Source organism: Cervus canadensis, chromosome 16 (assembly GCF_019320065.1).
Source record: "Cervus canadensis isolate Bull #8, Minnesota chromosome 16, ASM1932006v1, whole genome shotgun sequence".
NCBI lineage: Eukaryota > Metazoa > Chordata > Mammalia > Artiodactyla > Cervidae > Cervus > Cervus canadensis.
This window is the reverse complement of record NC_057401.1, coordinates 59,985,964-59,999,129: the sequence shown is the minus strand read 5'-3', so window position 1 is coordinate 59,999,129 and position 13,166 is coordinate 59,985,964. Positions and strand designations below refer to the sequence as shown.

Genomic DNA, 13,166 nt, shown 5'->3' with positions numbered 1-13,166 from the left:
AGCAACGTTGATGAAGCAGAATAGGAACTTAACAAAGACACAGGGTTCAAAATAACTAAAAATGGTATAGATGATCCTGTTGGCAAAGCAGAGATAGAAGGAACAAACGAATGGACACCGAAGGGGGGAGGGGGGCTGAATGACCTGGGAGACTGGGACCAACACATACACATTACTGGTCCTGAGTGAGCATACCCTTACTTTCATAAAATGGGTAACTAGTGAGAACCTGCTGTATAGTGAGAGCTCTGCTCAATGCTCTGTGTTGACTAAAATGGGGGAGAAATAAAAAAAGAGAGAGAGAGGATATGTGTAAACATACAGGTGGTTCACTTTGCTGCACAGTAGAAAGTAACACAGCATTGTAAAGCAGCTACTGTTGTTGGTCAGTTGCCCAGTTGAGTCCAACTCTTTATGACCCCATGGACTGCAGCATGCCAGGCCTCTCTGTCCCTCACCATCTCCCAAAGTTTGCCCAGGTTCATGTCCATTGCATCAATGATGCCATCCAGCCATCTCATCCTCTGAAGCCCTCTTTTCCTTCTGCCCTCAATCTTTCCCAGCATCAGGGACTTTTTCAAGGAGTCAGCTATATCCCAAGTTTTTTTTTTTTTTTTTTTGGTTTGTTTGTTTGTTTAAAAAGGTGAACAGGAAAAAAAAGAAGAAGAAGAATGCTTAGGCCCGTGTAAAGAGTTCACTCTTTTACCTTTGCCGCTAAGGAACTCTCTCTTTAACAAAGGCTCTCACTTGCTGTTCCGTCCCGTAATTGACGAGTTATCCTATCGGTAATACTGACTCGTGCGTGCCCATGTGCTCAGCAGCTCAGTTGTGTCTGACTCTGTGACCCCGTGGACTGCAGCCCACCAGGTTCCTCTGTCCATGAGAGTTTCCAGGCAAGAACACTGGGTTGTCATTTCCTTCTCCAGGGGATCCTCGCAACCCAGGGGTCATATTCGCGTCTTTCATGCCTCCTGCATTGGCAGGCGGGTTCTTTACCACTGGATTAAGTTTAGTATCACAACCTAACATTCCAAATAAAATAAACATTTCAGATGATTGGATTTGTTTTAGCATGTCCACATCATGAATAAAGTGCTATCAGATTCGTTTTCTCCAACTGTTAGTATTAGACTTCCTCAAAAATATATACTAAAAATTCATATACAAATAATGTTATAATAGGATACATAATTTATTGCAATTATTTTTTTTCAAGCAGTGGTGCATTTGTATCACCAGTTCTGATTATCAATATACAAGTCATCAGTGGATCAAGAAAGCCATGACCATTTATGTGTGTGTGTTTATACACGAGTATGTACACACCCATATATACACACCAAACACATATCCATTCATCCAAGAGAAGAATGCATATGTATTCACATCATCTCTTAAGTTTCCCAACTAAATAGCACTTGGTACTTAAAAGAGGTTTAAGCCTGTCTAAAATATCTTCCATCCATCTGTCACCCTTCCCCGCAAATTTGTACCGAGTGGGTCTTAAGTGCCAAGGGTGGGTTTATGCACTGGGTAGTTTCTCTGTTATTTATTATTTTATACTCTACCATCAGAAAAGTTCCAGATCTTTACATTTCGACTTAATCAAATAGACTCATTCTTATAAGATTTCAGCAGGAGGTCATTTGAAAAATTAAATTTATGAGAATTTCCTGAGATGCTTCAATTCATATGGAATATATAGAATCTAATTGTCACTCTGTATCTAAAGTTGAGATTCTTTATATTAGAGGGTTTGGCCACATGAGTAGAATTTAACTTCTAAAAAGAAAACTATGTCAATTTTATCTTTATTAAAAAACAACTTCACATCATAGGGAATGATGTCACAATACTGACTTTGATGGATTTTTTTTTCAAAAGGTACTTTATTGTTTATGGTGAAGTAACTGGTACTAGGATTACTTTTCTACATTTAAAAGCTATAAAAGTGGCTAATTATTTCAGACTCTTGCAACAAGCAATGCACTACCTAGTTCTCAAGAGAAGAGGAATTTTTCAGGTGAGTGCCACCTCTGCCCAGCTCCCTGCCTGGGTACATTTTTGCTGACCATGGTACAGAAATGTGGATCCTATGCAGACAATAGCAGTCTCGCCAAATTGAGAGTGAGGAGATCCAAGTTGGGGCTGCAGAAGTAGCTAGAATTTGTGGGACAACGACCAGAAAGGAAAAAGCTAAACTGAATAGGGAGCCCTGAGGATTTCCTGCAGGTCCTTATCTGAGGGGTGAGTGGCTGATAACACAGGATGAGGCTCCAAGTGGCCTGGCAGAGTGCAGCATCTTTGAGCCAAAAGCTGATAAGTGTTGGAAGATTGGACATACACAGTTCTAGGAAAGAGCAGTGTTCTGGCCCACACAGTGTGGAGAATCACAGCGAGCATCTGGGCGTCCAGTGGAAAGCCCAAAGTCCATGTCTCATGAGTAAGAACCACAAGCTGTCTAATAGGTAGAGTACATATTGTGCCTTAGCACTAAGGAAAACCCAGAATAGATGAGCCCTAAGGAAGAATAATGGTGGCTAAGACGGTAAGGAATCTGCCTGCAATACGGGAGACTCAGGTTCAATTCCTGGGTCTGGAAGATCCCCTGGAGAAGGAAATTGCTACCTACTCCAGTATTCTTGCCTGAAGAATCCCATGAACAGAGGAATCTGGTGGGCTACAGTCCGTGGGGTCACAAAGAGTCAGGTACGACTGAGTGACTAAAAAAAAAAAGAATAATAAAACAAAGGCTCAGGGGATCAAAAGAATTCGCCTACTATAACAACATAATATAAATATACATAACATAAAATAACAATATATCATAATATATAATTGTAACACATGTAATATGTTATAATATATTCAAAAAATGGACATAAGTGAACAAATGGGATATTCTCTAGAGAAATACAGACTATAAAAAAGAACCAAATGGTGGTTCTAGTATGAAACTTAACCCAAATGCATAGCTTGATGAATTGTCTAAATAAATGATTAGAAATGTTAGAAGAAAGATACAAATGATGACAAACTTATATTAGAAACAGCTGAGTTCAGATGAAAACGGAACTATAAAGGGTCTAAAGGGAAAAAAGGAACAAAGAATGAACTGTTTAGAATTTTATATTTAGAAAAAACTGTTCTTCAAAACTGAGGGTAAATTAATGACATTTTTCAGATAAAGAAAACCTGAGATACTTTATGGCCACAGATTTGTGCTACAGAAATGCTAAAGGAAGTTCTTCAGGCCCTAAGGAAATGACACAATTTGAAACTGATCTATAAGAAAGCATGAATAATAAATGGCAAATGTGTGGGTTAACATAAAAAATGACTATTTTATTTAAAAATAATCCATTATTTTAAAACAAAGATTGTAACAGTGCCATGTGGCTCATAGCTTGCAAAAGAAATAAAATATATCATAACAATAGTACAAAGTGTGAAAGAAGGAGACATGGACTCATTTGTTGTAAAGATCCTGCATTTTGCATAAAGCGACACGATGCTAATTCTACATAGGTTGCAAATTAAAGATGCAGCTTTAGAGCAACCACTAAAAGTACACGTAAAAGATAGCTAAAAAGCAAATTGGTTCAAAAAAATAGAATTTTTGAAAAGACATTTAATCCCAAAGAAAACAGAAACAAACAAGGCATGAGAACAGGACACAAATAGCAAAATGGGAGATTTAAATCCACTATGTCAGTAACTGTTCGTCGCTCAGTGGAGTCCGACTCTTTGTGACCCCACGACCCTCAGTCATGTCTGACTCTGTGTGACCCCAAAAGAAAACAGAAACGAAAAAGGAATGAGAACAGGAAACAAATAGCAAAATGGGAGATTTAAATTCACTATGTCAATAATTGTTGTGCTTAGTCGCTCAGTCATGTCCCACTCATTGTGACTCCGTGGATTATAGCCTGCCAGGCTCCTCTGTCCATGGGGATTCTTCAGGCAAGAACACTGGAATGGGCTGCCATGCCCTCTTCCAGGGGATCTTCCCAACCCAGGGATCAAACTCAGGTCTCCTGCATTGCAGGTGGATTTTTTACCATCTGAGCTACCAGGCAAGTCCCATGTCAATAATTACATTAAACATAAATGGATTAAACATTCCAGTGAAAGGCTAGAAACTGTTCAACTGGATACAAAAGCAATATCAAACTAAAGGATACAACAGAGACATGTTACATCAAACCACAAAGAAACGGGCAGTAAAAGAATGGGGAAAATATCATGCAGAGTATTCTTAAATAAACTGATGTGGCTGTATTAGCATAAAATAGAGTAGAATTCAAGAAAAGTGACATTACCAAAAGTAAAATAAAGTTATTGCATATTAATGAAAGGATCAGGAAGACATAAATCCAAAACTTGTATACACCTAAAACCCTAGCTTCAAAATACACAAAGCAAAAACTGATAGAACTAATGGGAAAAACAGAAAAATATATAATCTTTGTTAAAGGTTTTAACACTCATCTCTGAAATCATTACATACCAAGTAACAAATATTGCAGAGGCTACAGAAGCTATAAATAATATTGTCAAACAAACTAACAGAATCTCTTACCAAGCAAGGACCAGGAAGGAACCTCAGTTTGATAAAAAGGTTACTAGGTAAAAATTTAATTGTACACCTAAAACAAATGCATTTCCCTACATGTAAATATTTTCTCAGTAATAGAAAGACGTCTGGAGAAGGAAATGGCAACACACCCCAGTACTCTTGCCTGGGAAATCCCATGGACAGAGGAGCCTGGCGGGCTACAGTCCATGACATCACAAAAGGGTCGGACATGACTTAATGACTAAACAATAACGACAATAGAAAGACATGCTGCATTGAACTTATCCCCTGTATTTTCCAAACAGCACTGGTTTACCACGATGATAGCCCATGGCCTCAGCAAATCGGTGTGGAAACCAGGAATATGCCATAGAACACTCCACCTTTGAAAGAAAATGTTAGATGTGGGCTTCTTTTCCTTAGCAAACAGAAGAGTAATACAAAAATTCTCATGGATCTTACATATTCCTCCAACTGAAAAAGCAGCACTGGGAGTACTGTGTTGATGCTCTCTGATTTACTATTCTGGTTCCAAGCTGAGATTACCCAGCTGAGGAGATAAACATCCAGTTCTGGCACACAGCTGTAACTGACTCTGCAGGGAGACCTACTTGAGTTTAGAAGAAAGAAGATGATCATGTTGGATTTAAATTGGGCACATTCCCAGCGTGTTCTGAAATGTTGGAGATTTCTGGAGGACTATATATTTTTGTCCGCTTTCCTTTTGATTTTATTATAAACTAGGATAAAAGAAAACTCTTGTGACACCATGGACTGTAGCCTGTCTGGCTCCTCTATCCATGGGATTTCCCAGGCAAGAATACTGGAGTGGGTTGCTATTTCCTTCTCCTGGGGATCTACCCGACCCAGGGATCAACCCCAGGTCTCCTGCATCAGCAGGTGGATTCTTTATGGACTGAGCCACCAGGGAAGCCCTCAAAATAGCTACTTTCATTCAATTTATGGGTGGCTTTGCTAGCAGTTTAGTAGAGCGAGTTATGAAATCTCCATTTTCCCTTGTCTAGCAAGAGCACATGTCTCTGAGTTACATGGGGAATTTATGTGAGAAAACCACTCTGCTGTGTCCCTCGGGTCAGTGGACTACTCTGAAAGGCTTCTCTAGAAATACTTCATTTGAGGAATTTAATAATCAGAAGTCCCAGATAGGCTACTGCCTTATGGTAAATTCTGTCTCTGTCTGAGGAAGGTTGCGGGGGGCGGGGCACGGGGGCAGTGAGCACAGTTCCTTAAACACCATTTGAAAAGAATGCAGTGCATTCTTTTGCCAACTTGCACCAACCAAGAGTTCTCCCTGAACTCCCACATGATAAATCAGAAGGAATTGACCCCAGAGGACAAGTCAGTACTCGAGAGAAAACTGATACCTACCACAGCATCCACGGTCATCTTCGCCAGTAAAACATGTGTTTCCTGTTATACAGGGCCAGCCCTAACACACAGGATTTGACATTTGGTAGGTACCCAATAAACGCAGCATACATCAACGTCAGCTTCACCGAATAAAACGGTTTTATGAAGCATTCCGCGTGGAACACTTGCCAACAATCGCTTGCCTTTTTGAAATCCAGCATGCAGAGCTTGGCTTTCTCTCCAAACTGCCACTTGCACTGCGTGTTCGCGTCATATAACTCTCCGGGCAGCTTCTCCGGGTACTTGTACTCCTTCACGGGCTTTGGTCGGTCAGCAAGGCAGGTAGCCTGGGCGGTGCTAGAACACAGAGGAGCTGCTGGTGAGGCCAGGGGTAGCGAAGGTGTCCATGCAATCAGGCCTTTTATTCCCCCTCATGAAAACCTACAACATGCCTCGTGCAAAGAAGAGGAGACATGTTTTTTTTTTTTTTTTTTCTTGAGGTCAAAATAAAACATTTATCATCGTATTTCAATACAGGGGCCACACTTTCTAAAACTGTTCATAATCTAGGTCACCTTTTCCAGGGAGGCCATTTGCTCTTCATGGGACCTCTCACTTAGCATGGGGAAAGTGAGAAGAAATGGTACAACCAGATGTTCGAGGCGAGGAGCTCCTATAACAGACACCATCTAAAGTACACTCCTTGCCAGGAACAATAAAAAGATGAAGTGAGCATTGTTAACAGCGGAAACGCTATCAACCAGTTTCAAAGGCTGTGATTTTTTTCTTCCTTCCTTTCCTGCACAATAGCTTCCAGCTTCCACATGGAACTTCTGCCATGATTTCCATCAGAAATGCTCTATAGGAAGGTGGATTTCTGACTAGATTCCCAGGCCTAGAAGAAGTTCATTCTCTCCTTCAGTTCACTAGCAGATGGTTAACTACCAGCTAATGATTTCTTCCTCCACAAACAGGGCAATCTCTTCCCTACAGAGACATGCTTTCGGAGGGAGGAGAAACAAGTGTTTGCAAATAGCAACGAAATTCTGCTTATAGATTTCAATAAGCAAAAGTTAGTAGCAAACAAACAAAAATAAAACACCTCTGTAATCACAACAAATTCCACAGCAGTATGTCACCTTAGGCACCTCGCAAGTTTTCTTTGTGGGGTTGTTCACCTTGAGGGGAATCTTTACCTCACCCTACTCACCCCAAAGTAACAATCTGTTTTCTGCTTCTGTTTGATTTTCTTTTCAACATCCCACAGTTCGTGAAATCATACAGTGTCTGTCTGTCTCCGACTCATTTCACTCATTTCATAATGCCCTCAAAATTCATCTACACTGTCACACATGATAGAACTTCCTTCTTTTTTATGGCTGAATGATATTCCACTGTGTGCATATGTAGATACAGACAGTGCATATAAGGGCTTCCTGGGTGGCATCAGTGGTAAAGAATCCGCCTGCCAGAGCAGGAGACACAGGAGACTTATGTTCGATCCCTGGGTTAGGAAGATCCCCTGGAGGAGGAAATGATGACCCAGCCCAGTATTTTTGCCTGGAGAATCCCATGGACAGAGGAGCCTGGCAGGCTAAAGTCCATGAGGTCGCAAAGAGTCAGACACTACTTAGCGACTAAACACACACACACACACACACACATACCAGTGCATATATACATACAAATATCACATGTACATTATATGTGTCAAATCCTCTTAACTCTTTAATCCACTGAAGGACACTCAGGGTGTTTCCATGATGTGGCCATTGTGATGTGCTCCAGATCATGACCTAGGGAGAAGTTACACTGAAGTGTGTGTGCTAAGTCACTTCAGTCACGTCCAACTCTGTGACCCTGTGGACTTTTGCCCACCCCCCCCCAGGCTGTAAAATGTTATTGAGCTTATAATTTTGTACATATATATTACATATGTGTTCAAGCACACCAAAAAATAACATTAATGAAGAATATTAGGCCAAGCCAGAGGTTCTATAAGGAAATTTCAAAGTCCTTTTCCCCACTGTGACTCATGAACCATAATGGGTTAAAGACCTCCAGAGATTTTCTTTTACCTTCACCACCTCTTCTTCCAAGAGAGGACACGGGCCCTCAGAAAGGGCTACCTACTTGCCGTGGTCAAGGCCTCCCAGGCTTACATGGAAACGTCCAGGTTGGCACATGAGCTGATTACCTGGCTGATCTACGGTAAAGTGCTCGTCCTTCTGTCTCACAAAAACTACACTTAGCCATGACTCGAGGGCTTGTTTCTGTTAAGATCAATATTAAACAGCAGGGCAAGATGTAAACTGAAATGTCTTATTTCTCTTATGCCCCCAAACAGACTCTTTCTGGCCAAATCAAATTTTCTCATCCACAAGGTGGTCTGGGGCACGCCTGGGTATCTGTGCCCCTTTAAACTCCTGCTTTCCCACAATGACCTTTCTCATGTATGGATGTAGATTATGTGATGAGAGGGCTTTCCTCGTGGCTCAGACAGTAAAGAATCTGCCTGCAATGCGGGAGACCTGGGTTTGATCCCTGGGTCAGGAAGGTTCACTGGAGAAGGGAATGGCACCCCACTCCAGTATTCCTGCCTGGAGAATCCCATGGACAGAGGAGCCTGGAGAGCTACAGTCCCTGGGGTTGCAAAGAGTTGGATACAACTGAACAAATGTTTCAGTTCAGTTCAGTTCTGTGATGAGAGGGGAGGCATGTTCTCTGATCAACAGTTCATGATTCAAAGGTTCAGAGTAAATTGAAGATGAGCCCATGTTGCCATTAAGTTTAACATAATGAGCTAAAATTTCCCTAAGTCCTAGGCCTCCCATATACAGACATGAGTAAATGTGATGAGATCTGTCTGTCTGCAGGAAGTGACATACATCTTTACTGATGAGGCTGAGGAATTTACCATAAACACATATCTCTTAAGTATAGAGAAAAGTCATGCTGACAACTTCAGGCCAATTGAGTCCCCTTATTATATATAATTTTTCTGTATACCCAGTGCTAAACTGCTAATAAAGGAAAGTAGATTCATCTTTGAAAAGTTGGTTACTTATCCTTACTCACTGTTGGGATCACGTCCAAATTGCTGACTAACGTGGAGAATATAACAGTGTTTTGATTACTTGAAAGTTAGGGAGTCAGCAAACGTGTAAAAGAAGATGGATTCAGGTTCATTAAGCCAGTGAAAAGTCAGGGTTGAAACACTGGACACACTCAGTTCACAACCAGACATCTCAAGTACTAAGAATCTCAAGAGTGAATTTGACAATGAGAGACTTTCTTGGAAAACTTGATCTTTCAAGAAAACACATTTCTGAGCATGAAAAAAAATCTCGCATTTTTCTTATTACATGGTCCAAAGAAATTAGTAAACTCTCTGAAAACAACTTTTTATTACTGCCTGGCTAGAGAAGAGTTTTACTAAGTGGCACAAAAATCAATAAGCATACTTCAGCATGCATTTAACCATTCCATTATCACTGAACAAAATGGCTTTGGGCTCCAGACTCTTACCAGTCATTCTCAGAGTCACATTTTGATTTGACGATTACACCCATGATTAATGTCATGGAGAGAATTATTCTCTCAGCCTAGGACTGCTCTCTTTCCATGAGTTCTTCTATATTTCTTGGCAGTTTAAAACCCAGACTCTTTCATGAAGCTGATTTTCACTGCAAGCCCACACTTTGCATCCCTGATGCCTGGGCTTTTCAGATTTTCAGAGCATATTTCAAAAAATTTATAATGTTTATATATCTTCATCAAGACCAGTAAGATGAAAAAGAAGTAAATTTTTAAGAATATAAAATTTATACAAAGGATTTGAGATACAAAAACATTTAAAATTTTCCTTGTCAATACACTTCTTTGTTAGAGAAAGCAGAATCCTTCACACACACACACACACACACACACACCCCTAAAAATTTGAGCAGCTGCATGAAGCAGCTAAAAAGAATGCTTACAATCCCCAATTTGACTCCAAGAGAACACTGTAGAGGGGAAAGCAAAGGCTGAAAGGACCCATGGTGTCATGTCAGCTGAAGAAGAGGGTGAATGCTGCCTTTTTGGTAACAGGAATTTTAAAAAGAGATCATGTGTATATTCCTAGAATATAGGTTTGTATTACAGGATACAGATTTGTTATTGTTGTTGTTTAGTCGCTTAGTCCTATACAACTCTTTTAGAACCCCATGGCCTGCAGCCCACCAGGCTCCTCTGTCCATGGGATTCTCCAGGCAAGAATACTGCAGTGGGTTGCCATGCCTGCTTCCAGGCGATCTTCCCCACCCAGGGATCGAACCCAGGTCTTCTGTGTTGTCAGGCAGGTTCTTTACACTGAGCCACCAGGAAAGCCCAGGATACAGATATCATCCACAAAGTTCTCACCCTGCCAGGGTGGCACAGGATAGGGAAAGCAGCCACCATTCCTTCAGGTGGTAAAATGTACTGTCTTACTGCGGCCGAGTACGGCTGTGAGGAAGGACCACAGCTGCAAGCTGGCGGTCAGGATGCAACTCAGAAGGTGTGCTATGAGGTCTGGAGAAGCGATGGAAAAGGCAGAAGGAAAGGGAAGCTGGCCACTGGCTTGCTGTCGCAGGTGGCAGTGGGAAGTTGTCCATCGGATGATAAACACACGGGGAGCACAACCAAAAGAAAAACACCTGTGACCCCTGCCCAAATGGTGGTCAGGAAACAAGACGAATTAATTTGTGCAACAGAAAAAAAAAAAAATCAAACCAGGATCTCCTACATTGCGGTCAGATTCTTCACCAGCTGAGTTACCCGGGAGGCCCTTATAAATGTATGTAGCTATATAAATCTACAATTATGTTTATATATACACACACACAGTTTTATATCTTTAAAAAATTCTGTGCTAGTAAAACTTTGCTTACCTTGAAATACTGGTAGTTTGCCCTATTTCCTTGTGTTGGTTTCTAGAAACATCTTAGCCCAATTTTAAGCTTCAACATCACAGCCGAAGGCTGGCCTTTACAATCTATATGAGCGGAATTGCTTCAGTCGTGTCCCACTCTTTGTGACCCTATGAACTGCAGCCCGCCAGGCTCCTCTGTCCATGGGATTCTGCAGGCAAGGACACTGGAGAGGTCTGCCATGTCCTCCTCCAGGGGATCTTCCCTACACAGGGACTGAACCCGCATCTCTTCTGTCTCATGCACTGGCAGGCGGGTTCTTTACCACTAGTGACACCTGGGAAGCCCTAGGATCTATATATTTGTATGTTTCCCCCTGGTCTTCTTTCATTTGTTTTCTCTCTCTGACTTTCAAGTCTACTAATTTTTTTCTTGTGATAATCTGCTACAAATTCTTAAGGTAAGGTGGTTTCATGTGTTAAGTTTTCCTCAAGAATATATAATTGAAATAAGAGTGATGATTCTCACGCTCTCTTTGATGAAGCTCAGACATGTGAATGTGTTTAAAGAGACCGAAGCAGCCCACTTCACTCCTGTTTCCTGCTAGCAAGCGAGTATCTTGAAAATAGGGAAGCATGCTCTTTGCATCTCCTTTATAATGGGGGTCCCCAATCCCCGGCCGCAGAGCGCTCACGTTCCGAGGCCGCTTAGGAACCTGGCCGCACAGCAGGTGGGGAGCGGCGGGTACAGCTGAGCCTGGGGACCGCTCCGACGGGACTCGGCAGGCCCAGCCGTGAACATCAGAGGCACCGGGAGACACACAGCCAGCCGCAGGGCTCGTACCTTAGAAACCTGTGCAGGTACTGGCGGCTGCAGGGGGACCAGGAGAAGACCCCATTGCGTCCTGCCAACGTGGGGGACATTATGTTGCCTTCCGACTTCTTGCACACGTTCCCCTCTCCGTCGTGGACCATGCCGAAGCTGCGGGAGAGAAACGGGTCTTTCAGCGCAAAGAACAGGGTCAGCGATCGCACTCGCTCACACCAACACAGGCCAGCTCTGTGGGGACCCCTTCTCCTGTGTGCTAGGCAGGCCGGCAACGGTCCTCACAAACAAACCGGGGAGAACACCCACGTGGTCATGGACCCTTGTGGGAGAAACTACCATCTGTGCAGCTGTTGAAAGTGCCCACCATCAAAACATAGCCCACGGCCAGGTAACTGTGAAGGACAGACATTTCAATTATAAAAAAGCATTTCCAGTGGGGGGTGTGCATGTGGGCTCGGTCACTCAGTTCTGTCTGACTCTTTCAGACCCCATGGACGGTAATCCACCAGGCTCCTCTGTCCACAGGATTTCCCGGGCAAGAGTGGTGGAGTGGGTTGCCATCCCCTTCTCTGGGGGATCTTTCCAACCCAGGGATTGAATGCAGGTCTCCTGCATTGCAGGCAGGTCTTTTGCAGATGTTCAAAACCCAAAATGCCAACAGTGCATCCTTATTGTCACTTGAGAAAACTGCAGCCTTGAGCTTGTAAGAATCCCATTGACAGCTGCCACCTATGCCCATTAAATTAAAGAAGCTGCTTCTTAACTTCCTAAAGCTAGTCCTGTAGGATTGCCTCAGGTTGCCATCTTCATCCACCTCAAAAGAGCACAGCTTGCTGCGTTGGGAAGGAAGCCTGGGGTACTTGGGAGCTCCATGACCTTGGAAGACTTCCCATCGGGGCGGATACATTCTTCTAAAGTCAAGCCATTTTTGGCCTTTAGTGTCTGGTACCCACCCGATCAGGCTTCCCTGGTAGCTCAGCTGGTGAGGAATCTGCCTGCAGCGCAGAAGACCCCAGTTCTATTCCTGGGTTGGAAAGATGCCCTGGAGGAGGGTATGGCAACCCACCCCAGCATTCTTGCCTGGAGAATCCCACGGACAGAGGAGTGTGGTGGGCGACAGTCCATGGTATTGCAAAGAGCTGGATGCAACTGAGCGACTTAGCACAGCACCCACCCAATCACTGTCTGGAGTCCCAGAGAGCAGTTCTGAATGAGCGGGATACAGAAGGAAGGGGAAGGGAAGAGAGGGAGGAAGCACAGAGGGATGGGTGGTTCCTGGATCCACGCGGGCTTTCCTCTGCCGAGCACCCCATGGTGAATGGAGGGAGGAGCTAGGAGACAGCAACACATGGGAGGTGGGCTCCAAGGGGGCCGGGGAATCTGCGCTTGTGGCAGAGGCTGAAGACTCAACTGTTTTCCTTAGAGCTGTTTAATAATATGAGGAAAAAGAACAGCTCCCCTTTGTAAGCACTATTTTTCAGGTAGGATATTAAGCA

General features: G+C 43.0%; 1 protein-coding gene across 2 annotated transcripts in view; it reads right to left on the bottom strand.

Moving 5' to 3' along the window:
• ADAMTS16 (ADAM metallopeptidase with thrombospondin type 1 motif 16) overlaps positions 1–13,166 on the bottom strand; it is a 184,581-nt gene that overhangs the window by 91,341 nt on the left and 80,074 nt on the right. For both annotated transcript variants that reach the window (XM_043488833.1, XM_043488834.1), the window contains exons 9-10: positions 11,686–11,823; positions 6,154–6,307 (exon numbers count right to left, since the gene is read on the bottom strand). In XM_043488833.1, coding sequence (XP_043344768.1) covers positions 6,154–6,307; positions 11,686–11,823 — 292 coding nt within the window. The remainder of the gene's footprint in view (positions 1–6,153; positions 6,308–11,685; positions 11,824–13,166) is intronic.